Genomic DNA, 26,471 nt, shown 5'->3' with positions numbered 1-26,471 from the left:
GCGCTATGAGCTTGTATATCTGCTATTTTTGAATAGCCAAAGAAATCTAAAGTGACACAGATGCGTTCCAGGACTTAATGGGTTAAAATGTTTACAAACATAAGTCGAACTATTGTTGAGAAATCTCAATTTCTTTATACTTAAACTTTATTCCACATTGCTGCAGTGATACATCACATGACTATATATTATTAACACATATAGTATATAACATTGCATAATTACATTTACTGGCAGGTTTACCAGCGGTTTCAAGGTCAGTGCTTTCTTGTGGGTTTTTATTTTTTTTAAACATCCCCTTCGGTTATCCCCCTGCTCCCAAATACCCCCTCACTAAAACAAAAAAAGAAGAAGAGGGAAAAAGAAAAAGAAAACGTTAAGAAAAGGAAAAAGAGAGAGAGAGAAGAAGAGAGAATAAAAAAGGAGAAAAAAAAGAAAGAAAGATAAGAGAAACAAAAGAAAGAGAAAGAGTGAAAACAGCATGTTGACTCAGCCTCAAATGGTGCATGCACCTCATGAGTTGTGAATGACTCAAAATCCACACCCTCAAATTGTTGAGTAATCTCTGATCTAATTCTCAGTGAAATGATATTTCACCACTAAGGTTCTGGAAGTAAAAAACACTTCCAGTCGTGAGGAGTTCCCAGTGTGCGGACCGGGGACCCCCAGGTGTCCTTGAGGGGGACACTTCTTTAACAGCCCAAATGGGATTGCTTTTAAGCAGTCTGAATAAGCTATAGGAATTCAAATTCAAAGGATTCAAATCTGATTTGCAAAAATGACTTTCCATGTGTTGTTTTTTTGGCTGTTCAGATCTATATAGACCCCTTAACAGACGACGTCACACTGATAAGAACCAGTATGCGTGCAACCAGTACGCTCGCAATGAAACCCATTCTGTCAGGTCTCCCTATAGGACGCGCCTCACTAGCCAACACACAAGAGGGGTGTTGGGGTGTGCTGAAACCAGCGCACCCCGAAACAGCAGGTTGGGAATTGATTGCGTGAAACAATCACCTGTGCGTCCAGTCTCAATGTTAGTAAACACATAATTGGTCTATAGGCCACAAATTTGGGCCAGGATTTGGGCTGGATTTGGACACACAGGAAGGATTGATCACGGTTATTCACGGAATCCTGCTGTGACGCGCCGCGACGACCTGACAGATCACCTCTCTGCCCTTTCACAATCTGTTCAAACTGTACAGAGGAAGACCGCATCAGCCAATCAGGAAGGGATCAAGTGCTCCTTATTAATGTCCAGCGCTGGTCCTCCCCTTTTTTTCCCCCCTTCTGTAAAGTACAGTAGCTTTACAAGCTCGTTCCCTCTCTGAAACCCAACCAGGATCGCCCATGTAAGTGATCGTCAGAAGACATCTAAAAACATTTCTAAATAACGTCCTACAGTACATCTGGCAGACTAGAGAGGTTGTTGTAAAAGGATTAGTGCTGAGAGACTCAAAGCACACCATGGCGCTGCTCCCGACCCTGCTGTGTTGTTGCCTGCTGCTCACTTCTCACCTGAGTGAGGGCAGGAGAATCAAGGAGAATGTAACAGGTGAGCCATTTGTCACATTTAAAAAGAGCACAAAAAATACAAGAGGGGGGGGGGGGGGGAGGTTAAACACGTTCACAGGCTTTGTGAACGTGATTTCGATTTAAATGTGTGGACAATTAAGGCTGACCCATCATAACTTGATATATGTGTATTTAGGCTAATTCTGAATATAAACAAAATGTATACAGCTGCTTGCTTGGAGTTTTAGTTAAATCATTTAGCCTGCATTGTATCACAGAGGAACATAAATGCTGCACTTTGTGGTTTCATCAATATTAGCTAATTGCTATATAGGTACATTTTAACGTGTTTAAGCGCTGATTTAGCCTTAATAAAATAGTAATAGTAATGGGTTTTCCTTAACTCGTCAAAAACACATAAAGGTTTTGGAATGACTAACCACCGTAGATGTGCTTATATCGTATTGGCATAGCATACAGATTGGTTTATTCATTAAAATAAGTTCACGGATTGCACCTTTACAGATGTTGTTGTGACAATCCACGTGCATGTCTGAGGGAAGGGGATGTTATGCAACAAGTTAGAGTAGGAAGAGAATGGCTGAGAGTTCAAATCTATTTCATTTCATTTAGTCTTTACAAAGACTACAAAGAGGTTTACTTAAGAAATACATGTTTTTGCTGAAACAACTGAGCATGCTCTGCAATAAAACCAAGGACTTAATTATGATCTAAATTATGTTTTTGGTGTTAAAGCGGCTCTATGTCACTTTTTTAATGAATACATTTTAATTTCGTCCAATCTGTATGGTAGAGTATGTTAATACAATATAACTTATACAATCTGTATGGTGGAGTATGTTAATGCAATATAACTTATACAATCTGTATGGTAGAGTATGTTAATACAATATAACTTATACAATCTGTATGGTAAAGTATGTTAATACAATATAACTTATACAATCTGTATGGTAGAGTATGTTAATACAATATAACGTATACAATTGGGACACAGGATCCGACACAAATCTTGACCTGAAGGTCATGATTCAATTTATCCCCAAGCAGGCCAGCTCTATAAGCTCAATCGTAAAAATGTCAGCACTTGGGCAGGAAACCGGGTTCAAATACGAGGTAGAAGAGGAACGTTACATAGTGCAGCTTAAACAGAAAAAAACATATTTTAAATATAAATGAACACTATACACCAAACACCAAATACACCGAACCGAAATGAACGAATGGATCAGCAATACAATTTCGAGCTTGTCCATTTTGTGTCGGGTTTGTGAATGGAATTCCTTTACTAGCCTGCGTTTGAAGGACAAATAAAATGAACCCTTGTAAAGCTTTGTAATTATTCACCCGGCTCAAAGCAAATATGCCCTTTCCCCTGAATAATGGCCGAACGGAGGTACTCACTGATATCTCCTCTGTTTGCACACCGACGTATAGCGGACACAGGGCTCATGGAGCATTATGTCACCAACTCCATCTTCAGACTGCATGCAGCAGGAGAGTTGTTGGAGGACACCTGCCTGCTGGAGGCCTTGACGGCCGAAACCCTCGCCTCCTGTGGCTTCAACAGCAGCAACCCCCTGGTCATCATCACCCATGGGTGGTCGGTAAGAAGTCCCACTTCACTTGTCTTCGGTTGATTGTCACGTAGCACTTGTACATGTACGTGGAACATACGTACCCATTGTGCTAGTTTGGGATGGCTCAGGGTAGAAGACAGGGTTAAGCAAATATCACTGGGATTGGTATTTAAGATAGTCAAAGAGTCATTGCCCTCAGTGTCCCCATAGGCTCTATATATGCACACACAGCAGCCATATTGGAAAGACATTGGGCAAGCTGCCATACTTCCTTCCCAGGTGCTACCAATGATACTAATGATGAGCCTATAGAGCTTATATACCAGGGGTGATGCAACTTTGATGATGGAGAGGGCCACTATATTTCCACACTCACTCCAGAGGGCCGCATTGAATATTGTTGCTGTCGGGCAGAAACCTATCTCCATATTTTTTACTTTTTTCGTAAATGAATGCCATTCTATGTCACACAAAAGTAGCAAAAATAGCCGATCTACAAGCTTTTGAGCTTGTAGATCTACTATTACTCTAACTCTGATTACAAATACTTTGTTTTAGAAATCATTCTAACAGTGGCGGACAATATAGTTATAGTGCTTGGTGTAGGATGGGCCTTCACTTGTACATACATGTTCTCAAGGACTGTACTTAAGTACAACCTTTAGGTATTTTTACTTTACTGGAGTGTTTCCAATTGACAGTACTTTAACTTCTGCTCCACCACATCTCAGAGTTAAATATTGTACTTTTACTCCACTACAACTATTTGCAAACTTTGTGAAATGGGGCAAATTCTCAATTGAATTCCGGACTTTTACTTGTAACAGAGTACAGTATTTCTACATTGCAGTATTGATACTTGTACCTATAAGTAAAAACATGTGAGCACTTATTTCCACCACGAGAAAAGAGAATAATCCAGTATCTTTTCTTCTGGTCTAAGTTGGACGGTATGATGGAGAACTGGGTGATGCGACTGGCCACGGCCCTGAAGACGTCTCTGGTGGACGTAAACGTGGTGATAACCGACTGGCTCGCACTGGCCCACCAGCACTACCCCATCGCCGCCAAGAACACCCGCGCTGTGGGCCAGGACATCGCCCACTTCCTGCAAACCATTGAGGTCTGTGAGATCTATTATAGCAGGGGGAAAGAGATGAAAACGTCATAGTCTGGTGGACAGTGGTGTAAAGTAACTAGGTACATTTACTCAAGTACTGTACAATTTTGAGGTACTTCTACTTTACTGGAGTATTTCCAATTGTCTATACTTTTACTTCTACTCCACTACATCTCAGAGGCTAATATTTTACTTTTACTCCACTACAATTATTTGAAAACTTTTAGTTACTTGTTACTTTGCAGATCTAGATTATTACAGTATACAACATACATTAACCACTTCAGCCCTATTTTATAACTATGGTTATTTGAAAATAGTTGATTTACAAGCTCACAATGCGTCGCATCGCGACGCGTTGTGAGCTTTTTCCACACTTTTTCCACCACTGATTAGCCTACTAAACTAAAAGTCTCACCCCACAGAACTTATACCAGATCCCAGCCAAAAAGGTTCATTTAATTGGCTACAGCCTCGGCGCTCACATATCCGGATTTGTTGGAGGTCATCTGGGAGGTTCACGGAAGATCGGACGCATTACTGGTGAGGTTCTTCTCAACCTATGATAAAACATAATAGTTATTTTACCATACTTGGTTAGTGTCGTCAATACCTGGTCAGCATGAAAAATCTATTCCATAGTATATCGAACAAAATCTTTTGAGATGGGGGTCCGCGGCCAAATACATATCATTTTAGGGGTCCTTGACATGAAAACCACTGATATTATAGCAACATACGTTTTTTCAGAAAACTGAATTAGAAGACATTTGTAGAATCCCCCAGAAGCAAATATTTGAGTTAGTTTGCTTTAAAACTATATAAATATATATATATATTCAAAGATTTGCACACATTATCCCATTTGAAAAACAAGTAGCAGATCTACAAGCTCGTCGCGCGGTACTCGGCGCCGCGCTATGAGCTTATATCTGCTATTTTTGAATAGCCCAAAGAAATCCTAAAATGACACAGATTATTTCCCGGTCTCAATGGGTTAAGTGCAAAATCAGAGTGGCCTAAATGGCATGAACCCTAGTCAACAAACCACATGGTAAATAGTCATATACTGTAAACAGAAGCACTACATTGTCCTCTTGTCCACTTTGCACTCTACAAGAAACTGGGATACCAGGTAACATCAAACCAAACTGTACCATCTGTCTAAAAACAACATGCCGTCTCAATGACCAAGTCCAAAAAGTAGGGTATTCTGTAGGAGGGGCGTGGCTACCTTTGATGGACGATTTGATGGACAAGCTACACAACCAATAGCATTAATTCCCCAATCCCCACCCCTGCTCTGGGGCCAACCAATAGCATTAATTTCCGAGTCCATAGGATATAGAAAGATGGAGGATTTGAAATTGCTGAAAAATAGGCTTCCTTTACGGTCTGTCGAGTCTATGGGCATAACGCTGTCCATACTTTTCACTGTCTATGATAATACATGGGCAACTGGCGGCCCGGGGGCCACATGAGGCCCCCACCTTCACTTAATGCGGCCCACAGGTTAATATCGGAATACCGATATGTCATTGATTTCAATTTCAATATTTTATTACAATTCAAGGCGTGCAAACATGACCAGCTTTAATGACTTCAGTCTACATTGTAGCTTAATGACTAGTATTACAATTCTATTGTCTTTTTTATGTCCAATGTATTTGTATTTAAGTTCATAATGTTAACATAAGCATAACTTAATGCATTTGAAATTGAATAAAAATGTTACTTTTCAGGATTCCAATAAAAAAAATAGCAACAAAAACAAAATCAGAATTCCAATTAAAAAATAGCAGATCTACGAGCTTGTACTGTAGATCGGCTACTTTTGCTACTTTTGTGTAATCTCTCAAGAACAGATTCTGCACTGCGTTGGAATCTGTCCTGAAGGTTCGTCAGAACGTGTACACACTGTGTGGGAGTGGGCGTGCCTTCAGATCAGGAAGCAGGCCGCGCTTTACCCAATCAAATGTAGTGGGCGGGATTCACGTGTCCGTCGATCCTTCCCTACTGGAAACTAACCGAAACTAATTTAACAATAGCGTCCGCGGAGCAGACAAAACCACGGTAAGATATTCACATTTGAACTTACTCTTTCATCATAGAAACAAGTGGGCTTATAACCAAAACGATCCATGTTCTCTGGGAGAAGTGGTGTTAGTGTTCCGTGTAGAAATATTGTTAGTGGGAATGAAAACGTAGTCGCACCACCCGGAAGTGGAGCGGTGAAGGCAGACTTTAACCCCGGTTTCCTTGCGCACTGGTGCTACGTCGGCATCGTCCCAGAGCATAACTGAGGAGGAACGAAAAGCAGAGGTCGCTGTTTTTCCTTTTCAGTTGTCTCTGGGTTCCGAGATTGACTTTTGTGTGACATAGAATGACGAAGTGCGGCCTTAATTTACGGGGGGAAAAAGTTAAAATACGGAGACAAGTGTCTGCTCGACAGTATATGCAATGTGGCCCCTCTGGAGTGAGTGTGGAAATATAGCGGCCCTCTCCATCATCCAAGTTGCCCACCTCTAACTACGTTGTCTTTATCTCCACACACACACAGGGTTGGATCCGGCGGGGCCTCTGTTCGAGGGCATGTCCTCCGTGGACAGGCTCTCCCCCGACGACGCCCACTTCGTGGACGCCATCCACACGTTCACCCAGGAGCGCATGGGCCTGAGCGTGGGCATCAAGCAGCCCGTGGGCCACTACGACTTCTACCCCAACGGAGGGGACTTCCAGCCGGGCTGCGACATCCACAACCTGTACGAACACATCAGCGAGTATGGGCTCCTGGGTATGGTCACAAACAAAGGTTAGAATATATATAACTGTGTGTCTCAACGTCTGGGTCTGGGGGGGGCCCCAAAAGGACTAGTTCACCCAAAACGTACTTATTTTCGATCAATTAGGAATGCGACAAAAAGAGAAAAATCTCAAGGCTCTCAAAAATGTCAAGGCTTCATGTGTGATTGATAAAAAATAAGTCATTTTGGGGTGAACTACTCCTTTAAGGGTCTGTAACTCTGAGAGGGTACAAATGGAACCATTTGTTGTATCTTTGGGAACCCCAATCTACACACTGCACAATTCTCAGTGTTAATTTAACTCTGAGAGTGTACAAATGGAACCAAATGGACCCATAAGGGTCCATTTGGTTCCATTTGTACACTCTCAGAGTCACAGCCCTTTAAGGGATTTTTTTTGGACCCCCCCCCCTTCCCCTCTCCCCCGGTGGTCCACGGACCCGACGTTGAGAACCACTGGGTTAGAATATACACTGTAAAAAGCTTCAGTGTTAATTTAACTCAGAAGAGCGTACACAGTGGAACCAAATTGATTTGTACACTCTTCAACCAAATGGACCCATACATGTCCATGTGGTTCCATTTGTACACTCTTCAACCAAATGGACCCATACGTATCCATGTGGTTCCATTTGTACACTCTTCAACCAAATGGACCCATACGTGTCCATGTGGTTCCATTTGTACACTCTTCAACCAAATGGACCCATGGCATACATGTCCATTTGGTTCAATGTGTACACTTTTCAACCAAATGGACCCATACATGTCCATTTGGTTCCATTTGTACACTCTTCAACCAAATGGACCCATGGCATACATGTCCATTTGGTTCAATTTGTACAGTCTTCAACCAAATGGACCCATACATGTCCATTTGGCTCCATGTGTACTCTTCTGAGTTAAATTAACACAAAGGATTTGTTTGTGTGTAGCTTATGAAATTACAGTTCTGATAATATACGCAGCAAAGTCCGGAGTGTCAATTTAACTCAGGGGTGTATGTCTTTGGTTAAAATAAGTGTTACATAGCTCTATATTCTGATAGTAATCATTTCTATAGAGTGTTTGTCCAGGAACAGGCGTCCACCTGGGATACCAATTTGATCCAATCAGGAACAGGATACAAGATAAACAAGTCGAATCGAATTGGTATCCAAAAATGTATTTTCTGTTTACTAAAGAGCTGGAGAGAGTTGGGGAGACCGCTGTTACTGAACACACACTCTCTAGTCTAATAGCAATGATTACTATCAGAATATAGAGCTTTAACTAACAAAAATACACACTTTTCCTTTAACATAATCATATCACTGACCCTTATTTTCACCCTTTAAGAACAGATTCTTATTTACAATAATGGCCCATGGGCAAGAGGCATCATCTACAATTCCCCAAAGTCTTAAGATAGCCTAAGCACCTCGGTCATTTAAAGTGCTGCTCATTTAAAAACAACTGTTCACACTATGCTGTGTGAAGCGGATGAGAGCATCTGTCATCCTCTACGAGTTAATGAAGAGCGTGGCCGTCCATCAAAGCTCTGCCTCCAGGCTCTAAGGATCCCTCCAGACACCTCTAGTCTCCATTATCACTAATAAGATCCTTTCAAGAACACTGTGACTGATCTTCTTTATTAGGGATCATGATGTCAGCAGCATGCTCTACGACACCCCCCAGAGGGGTCCCCACATGATTTTGGGGGGGACCTCAGATTGTTAGCTTAATGTGCACAACATTGTTTTCTCACTCAACAGTAGTCGCAGTGCGAGGCATCGTGAGCTTGTAGTTCTGCTATTTTCACGATATTTATCTGTGGAACCGAGTCAAACTAAATGTAATGCCTACAATTCCAAGTGCTTGTCAGGGTGGGGGGGTTCCCAGATCAAATATGATTATTTTGGGGGGGGGGGGGGGGGGGGTCAGATATAGTAAAAGAAGTAAAAGTAGCAATACCACTATATAAAAATACTCTGTTACAAGTAAAAGGACTGTGTTCCAAATGTTACTTGGGTAAAAATAGAAAAGTATCGGCATCAAAATATACTTACCAAAAGTAAAAGTACTGAAATGTTTGAAAATAGCCGTGACGCGTTGTGAGCTTGTAGATCGGCTATTTTCAAATAGCCTAGGTATAAAATAGGGCTGAAGTGGTTAATGTATGCTTTATAATGTAATCATTTATATCTGCAAAGTAACTAGTAACTAAAGTTTTTAAATAACTGTAGTGCAGTAAAAGTATAAGTGCAAAAATCTGAAAATACTCCAGTGTCTTAAAAGTACCTCAAAATTGTACTTAAGTACAGTACTTGAGTAAATGTACTTAGTTACTTTACACCACTGCTAAAAGCTCTATATGGTGCTGTCTAGGTTTCGAACAGACGGTGAAATGTGCTCACGAGAGGTCGGTGCACCTGTTCATCGACTCCCTGCTGAACAAGGACAAGCAGAGCACGGCCTACAGGTGCAGCAGCAACAACGCCTTCGAGCAAGGCAGCTGTCTGGACTGCCGCAAGAACCGCTGCAACACGCTGGGCTACGACATCAAGAAGGTCCGCGGCCGCACCGGGGCCAGCAAGAGGCTCTACCTCAAGACGCGGTCCCGAATGCCCTACAAATGTACGTGGTCATATTATACATATACTGCACTATACTCTTTGACATGCTTCTTTTACCGATTGAAATGTCTCCCTGCTCTCACACTCCCTGTCCGCCCTCCTTTGAAATATTATGTCTTTTTCATTGATTGAATAATTTATTAGAACCTCTAGTTCCTAGGGGGGCGCGGTGGCGCAGCAGTCGGTAGCGCTGTGTCGCCTCACAGCTAGAAGGTCATGGGTTCGATTCCCGCCGGGGACGCTGTGGGCACTGGGGGCGTGTCCTCTCCTCTTCGTCATCAGTGCCAATACCCTAGGTGGGGTTGGCGAAAGGGCCTTTCTGTGTTGAGTTTGCATGTTCTCCCCGTGTCTCCTAGGGTAGGTAGTAGGTACCTTCACAAAAAAAACATGCGGTAATCCTGGTCTCTATACTGCCTCCCCCTGGTCAGCCGGGGCGCATGATGGAGGGGAAAGGAACTGGTTGGAATAACGTGTTCCTTCCACGCGCTACGTCCTACTGGGGGAAACCCCCCCCCCCCCCCCCCTGTCAGGTGATAAGAAGCGGTCTGCTCACTCCTCATGCGTTGAAGGAAGCATTAGCTGAGTTCGGGGCTCTCCCCAGGCTGGCAGAGGGAGAGTACTAGTGCCCAGGATTACACGCTTAGGCATTGGCTTTGGGTGAAAAATAGGGGTTACAAAATCGTGGGATAAAAATGTATGTTAAAAAAATAACCTCTAGTTCCATATAAAGGTTAAAGCCTCAATCTGTGATGTGTTTCACCTGGTTGGCAGTATGTAGAATTGACTGTTTAGGAGGGGGTCTCCTTTCACACTGTTTCTTGGACCTGGCAATACAAACTTTTTTCAGTCATGAGATTTAATTTTGCTTTAATCCACGAGCACAACATGAATATGAAAGCAGTGATGTCAGATAATACATTCACAAAACTCAGTGAATGAATGATCTCAATATTGGTCAAACAATGTTTTGGCCATAATGGTGCAGCCCTATTGTCTTGTCCCGTGTGCAGTGTACCACTACCAGTTCAGGATCCAGTTTGTAAACCCTATTGATGTGGTGGATCCCTCTCTCACCATCTCTCTCACTGGAACCAAGGAGGAGAGCCAGGACCTGCCCATCACCTTGTGAGTATAGCACATCACACACAGCTATATATTATGATCTTAGCCATTATTCTATCAATTACTTTTTCAATGAATCGAACAATCAAGAAGTGTTTTCTTCGATTAGTTCAATTCAAAGTTGCACTGATACACAGGTATTACATAAACATGCAGCGTTTTTGTTGTTGTTTTTTCCCGAGTGAGTTTAGCACTGAGCCCAATCATACATGCAATATTCACAGCTTTACTTTCAACTCCTGTAGAAGAAAGATAAAGCTTCCGCGTCAGAGGAGAGACGCGCGGAGAGAAACAAACAGCTCCTGCCTCTCTGCTCTAGTGGCTGGTGGTACAAATGGAGAAGAAAGGATCAATAATTGATTTGGACGTGTGCATCATAAAGGGACACTCTTCCCTGCCAGCTGCATTATCCTCTGAATTCTTCATATCCTCTCATATCCTCTCCAAAGAGCCCTAATAGCAGAGCTAACAGCCTCAAAGCAGAAACCTTAAACCTCAAAACGCAACATTCATACGTTTTGTCGTGTGCCGTTTCTACTGTAGTTATTGAATGACACACGAGAGACGGAGAGTTAGAGAGAGAGAGAGAGAGAGAGAGAGAGAGAGAGAGAGAGAGAGAGAGAGAGAGAGTAGAGCACTTGCCAAATTCACAAAAAAGCTCAGGTTTGCGATAGTTGTATTTTAGGCTATACTGTATGCACAGCAGCCATATTGGAAGGAAATTGGGCCTCTTCCTTACTTGCTTCACAGGTATTGCCAATGATACTAATGAAGGCTCTGTTCCACTTTGTCAGGGACGGATTAACCCCCACACGGGCCCCTGGGCCACCAATTTTTTAGGGTCCCCCCTAATTCTTTTTATATATATGATATTTGATTAACCTCTACACTTCATTTAAGTAAATTGTCAATGGCAGCGCGGCCCAGTTCACCCAAAGGGCTCCTGCGAGCCAAGGGCCCCTGGGCCACGGCAGCTCAATGGCTAATACAGCCCTGCATTTCGTGTAGCACAGTGGTTCTCAAACTTTTTTAATTTCAAGGACCCCCATAACTCTGAGAGTGTACAAATTAAACCAAATGGACCCGTAAGGGGACTTTTGGAACCCCCTCAAGGAACCATGAGGGTCCCTGGACCACACTTTGAGACCCGCTGGTGTTTCCAGTGAGCCAACATGCACAATATCAGCCCCCTGACTCTTTTTAACCAGAATGGAACAGAGCCTTCATTAGTATTATTGGTAACACATGTTAAGGAAGTAAGAATTGGCCCAATTTCTTTCCAATATGGCTGCTGTGCATAGAGCCTATAGTCGCACGCCTAAAATAGCCGGCATACAAGCTCACAACGCGTCGAGGAGATGGGGCACGTTGTGAGGTTGAAGGTCGGCATTTTTTTAGGCACGGGACCAAGTATAAATCCGGCTGAAGACTTCAGTTGAGACGACCTGCGACCTCGGCTGAGATGGGGGGGGGGAGGAGCGCTCGTTTTTCTTCACTTGATAAACTATTCCACGGCTTGGCCGACTCGGACCCTGCACACGACGCGCAAGGCCATCGCCTCTACGTGCGAGGGCACTCGCTCGCCGGGCGGCTCGCTCATGCAGGCACGCCTCGCGAGCATCAGGGCCTCGATGTCGGTACGCCCATGCCTTGTTGTCAAGTGATTTAAAAAAGTTGTGCATTTGTTGTAAAACGCTGCACATGCGCAGGGCGTTGAGTGAACAAAAAAAAACGCTCGGATTTTAACTATCCCTGGTCTCCCCTACAAAGAAGTAGGGGAGACCAGGGACAAAAGTAACACTTTTTGCATTTGCCTTCATAATTCACGGAATAAAAAAAGTAGCAGATCTACAAGTTTTGAGCTTGTCGATCTGCTGCTTTTTAATTTGAATCCTGAAAAGTAACAGTTTTGGACAAATGAGGTTTCCACCCGACAGAGACGATATAGAGCTTAACTGCAACACGTTATTGCACGAATAAACCACAGGTTTGACATGTTTTCATGAAAGTAAAGCAGTCAGTCAGAGTTCAGCTGTTTAGAGTAGACCACATTAGATCAGTGGTTCATTTGAGAAATTAACCATTGATAAATTTAACGGCATTCAAACGAGATATGTTTCCAGTACACTTCCTGAATGTGGTGTAATTATGGTTCATGCTCTACAAATCACCTCGTCTACAACATGGTAGGGCGGGAAAATAACCGAAAATATATCGAAACCGATATTTAGAACCAATAACCAACTTAATCTTGTTCATGTATAGAGCAGGTTTTTGTTTTTTAAATCATTAAAAAAATCGTATTCATCAATGATTCAACAAAATAATTCGGATATATTTTTTAATAGCCTGATCAACCGCATAACCCCTACCTTAACAAAAGTAGTGAAAATAGCTGATCTACTTTAACTATTTCTTATATAGGATAATGTTCTGCAGACCCATGTTGTAACAGTACTGGTAATATTAGTGTTGGTCTGAAAGTTGTTGATTAAGTGATTACCTGGAAACCAGTAAACCACAGGATGTTTCAACACTCATCTCTCTGCTGTGTTGCATGTGGTGGGTTTATTTTTTATCAATCCGTACAAGTTAGGCTGTAAACTGTCTTGTACAAGAAGAAGTGAAGGAGTTATATCTTTTGATCTTCACACCTTTAGACGGGTGTTGGCCTACATTCGACATTACTCTGACATAAATGCTTCGTCAGCCCCCCCTGAATTTGGGGTTTTCAAAACGTCCTTCCGTTTTCATGTTCTGCATCATTTTGGTACACTGCATAATGTTGTATAATTGAGACGTACAGCATAATCTTCTCTGTCGGGTGGAAACCTCATATGTCCAACGGTTACTTTTCACGATTCAAATTCAAAAGTAGCAGATCTACAAGGTCAAAATGCGACCCAACACGTTTTGAGCTTGCAGATATGCTACGTTTGATCATACTACGCGCTGTTGTATGATGCATGCTGTAGTATGATCAAGTAGCATTAACTTACGAAAAAATACAAACAGTTAGAATGTAGACATACTGTAAGAGGTTTCTGCCCGACAGCAATGATATGGTACATGTGGTTCATCTACCGCATATGGTTCAACTACTGAAATACAGTTTGATTTCACACTGAGAGGAAAATAAACCATTCAGTATTATGTTCTCCCTCTCACACAGACAGACAGACAGACAGACAGACAGACAGACAGACCTCTATTAAACAGTGTATTTGTTACATCTATGCATATGGCTGAAAATACGGATCCAGGGTCAACATACGTGTATATTGCCTTTCATTGGACACAGGTGTATTTGCCTCTTCTAGCAGTGTCAAATGCTACAGTACTTCTTATTTCCTAATCAAAATGTTTTGATTGATTGATTGAGTCAAACGTTTTAGTGGGTCTTTTATGTGCAACAACAACCACATGGGTGCACACAAAAGCCACACAGAATTGTATACCACTTTACACTATCAGAGTTAAATTAAAGGAGTAGTTCACCCAAAAAAATACTTATTTTCTGTCTATTACACACCCAATTCATGGATTTTTAAATGTTTTTGTCGCATTCCTAAGCCAATAATTTGATGACCGGGTGTATTTCCGGTAGGAGACACAAAGAGTCTACTTTGTGTCTCCTACCGGATACATTAGCATCTTTCCGCCGGTAATACAATTATTGGCTCAGGAATGCGACAAAAACAAAAACAAATCCATGAATTCCAGGCTTCATGGGGTATGCAATTGATAATTTAATATCATTTTTTTGGGTGAACTACTCCTTTAACACTGTGTGCACTCTCTGTGTCTCTTGTCATCAGCATCGAGGAGATTTCGGGCAACAAGACCTACGCCTTCCTGATCACGCTGGACACGGACATCGGGGACCTGATGATGCTCAAGTTCAAGTGGGAAGGCCAGGCCATGTGGAAGAACATGTGGACCAGGGCCAAGTCCATGATCCCCTGGGGAGGCGCCCGGGCCAAGCCACAGCTCACCGTGGGCAAGATCAGCGTCAAGGCGGGCGACACGCAGGAGAGGTGGGTTGGGGTTTACGGCGGGAAACCACAATATGTCCAAAACTGTCAAATTTCAAATTCAAAAAGTATCAAAAATAGCAGATCTACAAGCTCAGAACTGTAAATCTGCTATTTATTTTTGCTACTTTTCAGTGACACTATATGACAAGGTAGGGCATTAATAAACAATAAAAAATAAATCACCTCTGTCGGGTGGAAAGCCCAAAACTGTTACTTTTCAGGATGCAAATTCAAAAACAGCAAAATGAGCAGATCTACAAGCTAAAAACGCCTCGCTTCGTGCTGCGTTTCGAGCTTGTGGATCTGCTACTTTAGATGCTTCTGTGTGACGCTGTAGAATGATCAAGTAGGGCGTTCATTTATAAAGAAACACTAAAAGTTAGAATATGGAGATATAGAGGTTTCTGCCCGACAGCAACACTATGAAGTAGCGTGATGAAGTTGAACGTCATCAACCACTTTAACCACTTTTATTTTGAATATTTCCCCCTACACCAAATCTTTTTGCCAAAAATAGCTGATTTGCACACAGGCCCATATAGCCACCTGGCTATGAGCCCTTACCCCTTGGCTCTCAAGTCAGTGCACACAGTAGAAATCCACCATGTTAATTGGTAGGAAGTACACAATTTTTTTAAACTTAAGTAAAAGTATCAATACTGCAATGTAGAAATACTCTGTTACAAGTAAAAGTCCAGAATTAAGTGATTGGGCCCTTACATTAAATGTAAGGGTCCAATCACTTGGGGACTGGAGAAACAGGCAAGAAAAATAGAGATGCTTTTCCTGTAGCATAGCTATAAAATTGGAAGCTACATCTACAGCAGGCTGTCATGCTGTACTGAAAATTATGCTTGGCAACATAATATAAAAAATATGACATAGCCTATGTAGGATGTTTCCATCTTCTAGATAGATTGGTCCAGTTATTAAAAGGTATTCATATAAATCATGACCAGTGTTTTAATATATCATGACATACAAACTAATAAAAGTATCAAACTCCTCCTTTCAGTCCAAAGCATAAAAGCTTTACACAACAAAGACTTTGATCGCCATCTACTGGACAAAATGGCTCCTGTTCCAACCCCACCGTTTAAAACCATGATACAGGGCCTACAGCTACTGTAGCCTACTGAAAACACACGACAGATAGTACTCAGTACTTATCATACAACTGACCAGTGGTGTAAAGTAACTAAGTACATTTACTCAAGTACCGTACCTAAGTACAATTTTGAGGTACTTTTGCTTTACTGGAGTATTTCCAATTGTCTATACTTTTACTTCTACTCCACTACATCTCAGAGGCAAATATTGTACTTTTACTTCTACAATTATTTGAAAACTTTTATTACCAATACTTTTACTCAAGTAAATTTAGAATTCTGGACTTTTACTTGTAACAGAGTACTTCTACACTGCAGTATTGATGCTTTTACTTGAGTAAAACATTTGAGTATTTTTTACACCACCGCAACTGACATGATGATTCTCCTCTTTCAGAACCAGCTTTTGTGCCATGACAGATGAAGGACAGCACATTGAGGCGTCGCAAGAGAAAGTGTTCGTACGCTGTCAAGAAGACAGCCGAAAAGAGCGCAAGAGACAGCAAAACCCAATGAATCCCCCAACTCGACGGGCAAAACAGGCCCCAACTCAGCGCCCCACACAACCCCCCACTCAACGCCCCACACCGGCCCCCACTCAAGGCCCCACACAGCCCCCAACTCAACGTCCAACAAATCCCCCAACTCAGCCCCCAACACAGGCCCTAAATCATCACCATAATCATCATAATCACCATAATCATCATAATCATCATCATCACCATCACCCAATACAGCCACAAGCCCCCAAAAAGCCATGCCATTAGTCTGGTCAGATGGCCCATTGTTTTCCAAAGTACCATCGTTCTGACGGATTGGTCACTAAAAGATATAACTACATCGTTAATATTATGAATCAAAGATCTGCTGGTAGATGAACCCATTAAGACCGGGAACACATCTGTGCGTCATTATTAGATTTCTTTGGGCTCCCTGGAACAAAATATTTTGAGATGGGGGTCCGCGGCCAAATACATATCATATGGGGGTCCTTGACATGAAAAAAGTTTGAGAATCACTTATTATAGCAATATAAGAGTTAAAAAAAAAACTGTTAAAAAATATACACATTTAAAGATATGCAAAAAAAAATCATGATTTAAAAGAAAATAGCAGATCTACAAGCTCATAGCGCAGCACTCGGCGCCGGGCTATAGACCCCTTAACAGACGACGTCATACTGGCTGCACGCAGCCAGTATGCGCGCAACGAAACCCATTATATCAGGTCTCGTTAGGACGCGTCTCACTAGCCAACACACACAAGAGGGGGTTGGGGTGTGCTGAAACCAGTGCACCCCGAAACAGGTTGGGAATTGATTGCGTGAAACAATCACCTGTGCGTCCAGGCTCAATGTTAGTAAACAAATAATTGGTCTATGAGCTTGTATATGTGCTATTTTTAAATAGCCCAAAGAAATCTAAAAATGACACAGATGCGTTCCCGGTCTTAATGGATTGAGGCAGTGGTTCTCAAATAGTTTTTATGTCAAGGACTGCCCACATTGATACGTACTAGGCAGTGGACCCCCCTTTGAACAGACTTTGAGCCAGGGACCCCCAGAACAGAATATTTCTGTAGTCAGATTAGATTTAGTACATCAATTTATGTGGGTAAGATAACAGTGGAGGGAATGACATGCACCTAACATGTGAACAGTCATTCTTACGCATTCTCTCAATGGGTTAACTTCTACCCGGTGAAATCAACACTTAAGTATTTAGCTGGGGGACCCCTTAAAACTCCCTCAAGGACCCCATGCGTGGCCCTGGACCCCAGGTTGAGAACCACACTGGGGTAAGGAACACACTTGTGAAGTGCAAATCTAACTGAACGTCGCTGAAACTGAATGTACGACAAGAGATTATTACACAGAAACCATCAGAATGCTTGATGCAGTGGTTCTCAAACTTTTTCATGTCAAGGACCCCCAAATTGACACTTTCATTGCCAGGGAGCCCCATAAGAGAAGATTTTATACGGCTCTCTAGCAGTGATTCTCAACCATTTTAGTTTCAAGGACCCCCAGTTTGACATGCATTAGGGCTACGGACCCCCATTTAATGGCATTTCTATCCCTGGGGCCCCAATTTATATTGTAAGATCGATGTTAATTTAACTCTGATAGTGTACGCTCTCTCAGAGTTACAGACCCATAAGGGTCCATTTGGTTCCTATTCATCATTTAGCTGGGGACCCCCTGGAACCCCCTCAAGTACCCCTGGGGGGTCCCCGGACCCCACTTTGAGAACCGATGGCTAGATGTACAGTAAGCATTAGCGACATCTTTTTTTTTCCTCATGGTGGGGATTTGAATAGATTCTCCTTGGGCCTGCTATGTTACTAGGTTACTATGGTAACCTCAGGAGTGAATGTTATATAAAAGAAATAGCATGAGAATGCGAGGTGGCGTGATCCTGATTTGTAAAGCTTGATTCATTCATCGTTGTATGTTGGTGTCGTGCGCAGAAAATAGCTGATATTCTTGGCTTTAGTGGTGTAAAAAAAAAAGAGTAGACCTTGATAAATGGCACTGTTAACTGGGTTCAGAGATATTTCACCGGTCCTCAGTTTAAATTATTGTGATTTATTGTGACATGGATGGAGAATAAACTGAATTTTCATAATTCTATCGTCGTGTATAATATTTAAGCATTCATAAGACATTTTCTTCTCTGCCATCAAATGTGTGCATCTTGTATAGCTGACCAAACTCCGCTCATAAAACCAGACTTTTAACTATTCTGCGCAACCAATGCATAACGGCCAGTTTTGATCAAGTCTATTTTTATTAATGCATTTCAAGTACTTCAAAAGGAAATTACATCTTTGCACAATACTTTTTGCGATTTATTTTTTTAGTAAAAATTTTCAAAGTGAGCAGAATGGGGAAATAGAAACCAAAAGAAAAGAAAAAAAAAAACAATGAACAAAAATAATAAAACACCACTGGAGTGACTGTATAAAACACAGCAGACATTAAAATCAGACAGTAAATATTAAACTTATTCCATTCTGAAGTTCTCTCTCTGTTCACATCTCGCTTGTATTTCAGTGCACATTTTTCTCAATGACTCATCGCAAGAAATGTGAAAGACAGAAAGAAAAATAAACCCCCGTCCCCAAACACCCATCTATAACCCGGAACAGACCATAATAACAAGAAAACAAAAAAGAAAATAGAGAGAAAAAAGGGTAACTGTAGCCAAGGAATTCACACCAAAATAAATCTGAACAGCCTGTCAAAGATAATGTGAAACATTCTTTATATTCCCGTTCAGGAACGACACAAAACAAAACAAAGAAATGTTACCATTAGCACCAGACAGCGCAACAAAACAAAAATATCTCGTAAAACAAAATCCCATTTTTCTCTTTTTATTCAGAAGCTTAAGTTGTCGATGTTTCACATGGAGTATGGGTAGCTATTTTTTGTCATTAAAACGAAAACAGCGTTTTTCCATGTTACCCATTTGGGAAGAAACAATGAAGGCATTTCTCTGTGAGGGTGCTTGTGTGAGACTCTGCATAGAATCTACCTGATGGAGACTGAGGCGTTCGTTCATCCTCATAACTAGCAATGTACAGCAGATAAAATGGCAGCTAATCTGGTTACAGGTCGTTTCCGAGGGTTAGAAAAAATATTGCATTCTTTCTGGCTATGCTCGTTAATTTATATGTACTCTCCGAAACCAGTATGCAACTAAATATATATTTTTTAAAATTCTATTTTGCCAATTATGCAACCAAAAGAGTAAAGAAAAAGTAAAGATTTATTTAGTTGCGTGCCGGTTGTTGCGACAAAAATAGTAGCATATCTACAAGCTCGCAGATCAGCGATTTTTGTCAATACCGGCGCGCAACTATATAAAAACTTGACTTGATGGCTTTTCACATGGGAAGCGAATGACGCGCCTATTAATAGGCTCTATGCACAGCAGCCATATTGTGAAGACATTCACAGGTGTTGCCAATGGTACTAATGAAGGCTCTGTTCCATTCTGCTCAAACAGAGTCAGGGTGCTGATGTTGTGCATGTTGACTCACTGGAAACACTCTGCTACACCAGTGGGTCTAAAGTTGGGGTCCAGGGACCCTCATGGGCTTCCAAATGACCCCTTACTGGTGTGTAACTCTGAGAGTGTGCAAATGGAACCAAATGGACCCTTATTTGTACACTCTCAGAGTTATGGGGGTCGTGGAAACCACTGTGCTACACTAAATGGAACAGAGCCTTCATTAGTATCATTGGTAACACCTGTGAAGGAAGTGATAATATCGCTGCTGTGCATAGAGCCTATTCATCTTCAATGAGAGGTGAGAGTTCAGGTAGTGGGTGGGCCTGTCACTATTCGCCTAATCACAATTAGTTTGTATAATCGTCATAATGGTTTCCATGTTCCATATTAAATATGTCAGTCATTTCTTTGTATGTTTTCAACTTCAAAGCCTAAAAGCCAAACAGAAATGTAATTTTTATTCACATATTCCAGTGTTCAACGACAAAAACACAATGAAATCGTTAATCCCAATTATTTGCGTGACAATTAATCGTAATGTAAAATGTCATAACCGTGACAGCCCTAGTAGGGGGGGGAGGGACGACGACAGGTTGAGCGACAAGCGTGCGCGATCCCATAAAATCGCCGCGTTCGTGCTCGTCTCCCGCACCACTCTGAAGTGAAGAGTTGAAATGTGTCGAACAGTTTTATTTTCCCTACGCAACGGGTCGTAGATATGCATCTATTCACATGAGGAGCGCAGCGTCAAAGCCCACACCACGGATCCAAGTGGGTACACGACTAGTGTCTTTCCCCGTGTGTAAAAAAAAAAAGCCGTTTAAAAGCATCGCGTGTTCTCACTACTTCTCACCAAAATGGCGGCCCAAAGGTAGGTTGACCAAAAAAATCCATTTGGTTGGAGGCAACTGAAAATGGACATCAAGCTGAAGCATTTTCTGTTCATTAAGGTTTCCTCAAACCTAAACCTTCAGCAATCCAGACTGTCAGGTAGCCCAGTGGTTCTCAAAGTGGGGTACGGGGACCCCCAGGGGTACTTGAGGCGGTTCCAGGGGGTCCCCAGCTAAATGATGGATAGGAACCAAATGGACCCTTATGGTTCTGTAACTCTGAGAGTGTACAAATGGAACCGTGTAACGGGTCCATTTGGTTCCATTTGTACACTCTCAGAGTGTAAATTAACATTGATGTTATAATATAAATTCGGGTCCCAGAGGTATAAATACCATTAAATGGGGTTCCGTAGCCTAATACATGTCAAACTGGGGGTCCTTGACATTAAAATGGTTGAGAATCACTGCTAGAAAGCCGTATAAACCTTCTCTTATTGGGGTCCCTGGCTTATCTTTTCAAATGGGGGTCCGCGGGCTAATAAGTGTCAATTTGGGGGTCCTTGACATGAAAAGGTTTGAGAACCACTGAGGTAGCCTATAGTGACACGTGTGGTTGACTTCTGACCCCCGGGTTTGTGACCTTGCAAGTTCGTGTGGGCAAAAAAAAACACCCAACGTAGGTCAGTAATAAACAACTTTGTGAACGCTTGCACACATGGGGGGCGGAGGAGCATTAACGATACCTTACATGTAACCTCATATAGCCTGTCACTAAACGTTGGCATCGTTCCCATGTTTTTGTCTGGTCGCTGGGTCCAGAAAGCGCGGGTTCATTTCATGCAGGTTGCAGGTGTTTACTTTCACCATGTTGGGGGGCGGTTGCGGGTGGCTGAATAGTAAATAGGAGAGGGGAGAGGCGTCAAGTAGTCCACTCGCACACGTCACTACAAGGGTCTTTGAATAGACTGCCCCCGGTGGTCAGCCGAGGTCAGTCCCAATGCCACACTGATGCATGTTCCATAATAGGCACATATTCTTATTTTTAAAACGTATTTACAATAGACTAACGGGCAGTAACTTAGGTCTCTGTTGGGAAGAATATCCCCACATTAGAACCGATTCATGAAAGAAAAGGGGTTAAGATCCTTACTGTACATACCAAGGGAGCGTTTGTTTTTGAATGCTATTATTTTGCGGAATCATACTACAGCGTCACACGAAAGCATCGACGGTAGCAGATCGACACGTTTCGAGCTTGTAGACCTGCTACTTTTGATGCTTTTGGATTTGAATCCTGGAAGGTAACAGTTTTGGACATATGTGGTTTCCACCCGACAGACGCAGGAAATATTACGCGGGCATAAAGCGACCGCAATCTTGATTCTGAACAAGGTCGATTATTCACGCTAAATAAAGGCATCAATCACATTGTACTGTGTATGAGGCATCAACTATAATTGAATAGTTTTGATGCGAAATACTCGCCGGAGATATCCGTATGGTTTATTCGTCCCCCCCCCCCGGTGTACAAAGACCTTTAGGAAGAAACAAAAAGAGAGAAATGACAGGAATGAACGACCGACGCGTGATCGCTGATAGTTCTGCCCGATAACACTTCAGTGAACAGTGAACACCCAGCTCAACTCAGCGCTACACTCACAACAATGAAGCCACGATAAAACATTTTCATTTTTTTATCTCTAGTTTTCATCAGCCGACTCAAATTCCTCCACAAATAGAAAATAATCTGAACTGCAAAGTAAAAATCAATAACAGTAAAATCCACAAATCACATTAAAGCCAGGCCACTGTCTTTGATCATTAGATTGTAATGCACAGCCCGAGCATATTAGAAAGATGACACAGACTGGCTTATACGAGTGGTTTTGTAAGATCATCCGTAAAGTGGTTGTAATTCAACAAAACTGACGATAGATCAAGTAAGATATGTTGTTGATGAAGAACGACACTGTGACTGTCTGTGTGTGAGTAGCCTGTTCTCAAAAGGCGTTGTCCAGCATTTGTCCCCCCCCCGACCCCTAGCCAAGAACAACCTATGACTTTTCGATGTATCTTTTTAATGCAACTCTGGCCCAGTTTGCACACAGCCTCCTCCTAGGCAAAAAAAAGCACAGAAGATTCTCTTGTCTCGTCTCGTCGATCTTTCAACTTGGAATGAACAGACAAAAACTAACATCCGTAGTACTATAGTGGTTGTTTTTTTTTTTTACAAATGTGTCAGAAATCAGTGCCATGAAAGCAAATGAGCCAGGGAAAATAGCCATTACAAAAAAAAAATGTGATACAATCAAGTTGTGGGGGAATAAAAGCTAATCCTTTACCATCGATCCCATCCCCGAACTTTACGGGGAAAAAAGGAGCCGCATGATCACCCTTCCACCACAAAATTAACCACCTAAGCCCTCAAAAATAGCCAATCCACAAACTCACACACACACACACACACACCACGGCACGTTATGAGCTTGTAGATTGGATATTTTTCGAAAACCTTTTGAACATTTTGACCTGTAATGACTTGCTCAAAATAGGTACACCAGGTTAAAGTGGCTAATCTCATCCCTCAGTAATAATACACATATAACCCATCTCCCCGTCACAAGCCTCATCCGTTAATGAGATGAATCCAGTGGACATTCCATCAGTAATTAATGACATACATAACCCCTGCCTCCAATAGCAGCTACTGAATGCCAGTACTGTGAGCCACATATTAATATAGACACAATGCCAGGGATTATTTTTTTTGCCATCCTTGCTCGGAATACCGCGCACACACACATACAGCCATACTGTATTTTCAGCTCCGCCCCGTACACTTGTTGGCTGCTTAATTAATCCTGAGAAAGTGAATTAAAATGGTAAATAGTCTTCAATAATAATCAGACAGCAGAATCAATTCCATATGAAACTGGAAAAACAAAAGAGAAGAAAAACAAACTATATCGCAATACCTGTACAATTGCACACAGAAAGGACATGTATGCTTTAGAAATAAAAGCTTTGTTTTTATATATCTTGTCTTAAAACAATCTAATTACATTGGCAAAAAGAGTCTCTTCCGTTATCTCCTTTCCTGGTGTTTGATTGGCAGGAAAAAGCCATGTGACTTGCAGTCCCGTTAGCGTGCTCATGGTGGCAGCACCTCAGAGAGTGAGAAATAGGAGAGGGGAAACAAAAAAGATATAGCGTTTAAGTCAAAAGTGGAGTGATAAGTGAAGGGTTTTCTACCTCAGTGGAGCTGCTTCCCCGTCTTCCTGCATTCTGGTAAAAAAAAGAAAAGAACAATAGGCTCTATGCACAGCCATATTGGAGAGAAATTGGGCCTCCTCCTTACTTCCTTCACATGTGTTACCAATGATGCTAATGAAGGTTGTGTTCCAAACAGGGTGCTGATATATATATATAAACACTCTGCTACACCAGTGGGTCTCAAAGTGTGGTCCAGGGGACCCTCATGGTTCCTTGAGGGGGTTCCAAATGGACCCCTTACGGGTGTGTAACTCTGAGAGTTATGGGGGTCCTTTAAATTGAAACGTTTGAGAACCACTGTGCTAATTGGAACAGAGCCTTAATTAGTATGATTGATAACACCTGTGCAGGAAGAAAGGCAGCGGCCCCGATTTCTTTCCAAATATGGCTGCTGTGCATAGATTCTTTTAAACAAAGACTACACAATAGAAGTCATTTCCTCCCTCCCGCCCCTCCTTTAAGACTGTTGTTACTGTATGCTTCTTTTTTTTTCTTCCTTTTTCTTTTTAAACGCGTCAAAAAGCTGTGTGAACCTCTTGCTTGAACCTTGGCTCTGGTAGAGGGCAGAGAGAGGTTTGAAAGTGAAAAGGTGCTGTCCAGTGGAGATATCAGTTCTGTTTGCCACAGAGGAGTTTTTTTTGTTGTCATAAGAGTTTTGCAATAGGTTGTGGGTGGTAATAAAGGTAACTCTTTGGAGTGAAGTGCTCCCAATACGTAGGCACTAGGAAGAACCAAGGCAAAGAGAGGGAAACCCATAGGCTGGCCGAGGCGCTCGCGCTCTCTCTCTCTCTCTCTCTCTCTCTCTCAGCGTCTCATCTGACCCATCTGATAGTTCTCTCTGGGCTGACGCTGGTGCTGCTGCTGCTGCTGGCGGTGGCCCTGGGACTGGGCCTGGCTAGCCGCCTGCTGGGCTCTCCTCCGCTTCAGTGTACCTGGAGGAAACAGCAGCTCTCAGCATGACTGACTTTTAAAAAACAAATGGATAAGTTAACGGCCGATAAGAGGCCGAATTTCTACAAAATGCCTTAGTAGTTCTCCAAAAAAAACAAAAAACAAATTTATATATATATATATATAATTGGCCGCGGACCCCCATCTGAAAATGTTTTGTGCCAGAGAAATGTTTTGTGCTAGGATAATTACTACCAAAAAGGAAAAACAACGAGATCGGTGGGTGTTTTAACTGATAAGATTTTTTATATAGAAGCCTGGTATTAATTGACAGTTCACTCGGTATTTAAATCAAATAATAACACTTTCAAAATTCACTTCTTTCCCTGTTAAATAAAATAAACAGCCAAACAAACAAATACAACAAAAACAAACAATAATTACTTCAACTGCCCCTCCCACCCAAACAAATCCCACTGTCCCTTGTAACCCCGCGGGTCGCAATGCAAGATACAAACAAGAAACAAAAACGCACAGCGTTTAAGAGTCCGTCATGCACGCACGCAGCTTAAATAAATAAATAAATAGTCCCGCGACCGTCCTCTTCTTAACGCGCTTCCGCGACGCAAACGGCTCCTTAATCCACACAAAAGAAAAGTCTCTTCCGTGCGCAGCGGCCCAAATAATAGCCAAATACGGGGTACCCCTCTAATTTGTAATCCAAAGAAAAGGTTGCTCGGTTTGGTCTCACCGGCCTCGGCTGTCGGCTCCACTCCCGACCGGCGTCTCGAACCACAACACCATGGCGCTCGGATCCCAACGCACGGTAGGAATGGCAGGTTCCTCTCTCCGCTGGGCTCGAAAGTCCTTTAACCTCGGCTGCAGTTTACTGTTTACACTTTGTTTCAAAACTCTCTAAACTGGCGCTTCGAAAGTCTCTGCTTTCCTCCTCCGTTCAACCCACGCTGGGCAAGACCTGGGATGTTGGTTGTCTAGGAAGTGAAGAACCGGAAACGGTTGAATTTGACGGAAGTACCGCCCAAGGAAATGACGTTGATGCTTTACAAATCTGTTAACATTCTCCGTGAATGAAACGAGTGTTGTGATTGGTCAAAAAAATATCGTTTCCGGGGGAAACGCGTACGACGGAAATCCTACCCACTCAGCACTTCCTAGACACTCGCTGCTTTAGGTCGTGACCAGGCTCTTCTTTTCGCAGATAAGTGAGGCTGGGACCGAGGCTTGTTCAACCTGGCACAAACGGTTTGGTTCGTTCAACCCCCCTGTTGTGTACCACACCCTCTATTAGTAACCTCGGGTGGCATCACTGATTCCATTACCCCCCCAATCAGACCCATTACAGCTCATGTGAATAGGACAAGTTCATATTTTCTCACGGCTTCAAACACGTTACATACAGTATATTTAACAAATATAATAACATGCACAGGTCGAGTGGAATACTAATAATAATAATAATGTGCAATTGTCACAGACTTTCAAGAAAAAATAGCAGATGTACAAGCTCG

The 26,471-nt window shown here is 42.3% G+C and overlaps 2 protein-coding genes across 4 annotated transcripts in view; one reads left to right on the top strand and one right to left on the bottom strand.

Moving 5' to 3' along the window:
- Positions 1 to 1,470: 1,470 nt before the first annotated feature.
- On the top strand, positions 1,471 to 16,595 carry lipca (lipase, hepatic a; the record flags this gene model as incomplete). Its single annotated transcript, XM_084055733.1, has 10 exons — positions 1,471 to 1,558; positions 2,977 to 3,146; positions 4,063 to 4,242; positions 4,665 to 4,782; positions 6,800 to 7,033; positions 9,411 to 9,659; positions 10,669 to 10,783; positions 14,599 to 14,817; positions 16,324 to 16,428; positions 16,469 to 16,595. The coding sequence occupies 10 exons, from the start codon at positions 1,471 to 1,473 to the stop codon at positions 16,593 to 16,595; spliced, it is 1,605 nt and encodes a 534-aa protein (XP_083911859.1).
- Positions 16,596 to 19,650: 3,055 nt separating this feature from the next.
- LOC311050845 (disintegrin and metalloproteinase domain-containing protein 10-like) overlaps positions 19,651 to 26,471 on the bottom strand; it is a 162,024-nt gene continuing 155,203 nt past the window's right edge. For all 3 annotated transcript variants that reach the window (XM_084065015.1, XM_084065016.1, XM_084065017.1), the window contains exon 16: positions 19,651 to 24,983. In XM_084065015.1, the coding sequence (XP_083921141.1) occupies positions 24,856 to 24,983 (128 nt within the window). In that variant the 3' untranslated portion in view covers positions 19,651 to 24,855. The remainder of the gene's footprint in view (positions 24,984 to 26,471) is intronic.

The sequence above is a fragment of the Gymnoscopelus microlampas genome (genome assembly GCF_963454915.1).
Source record: "Gymnoscopelus microlampas genome assembly, chromosome: 1".
Classification (NCBI taxonomy): domain Eukaryota; kingdom Metazoa; phylum Chordata; class Actinopteri; order Myctophiformes; family Myctophidae; genus Gymnoscopelus; species Gymnoscopelus microlampas.
This window is presented reverse-complemented; position numbering and strand designations above follow the sequence as displayed.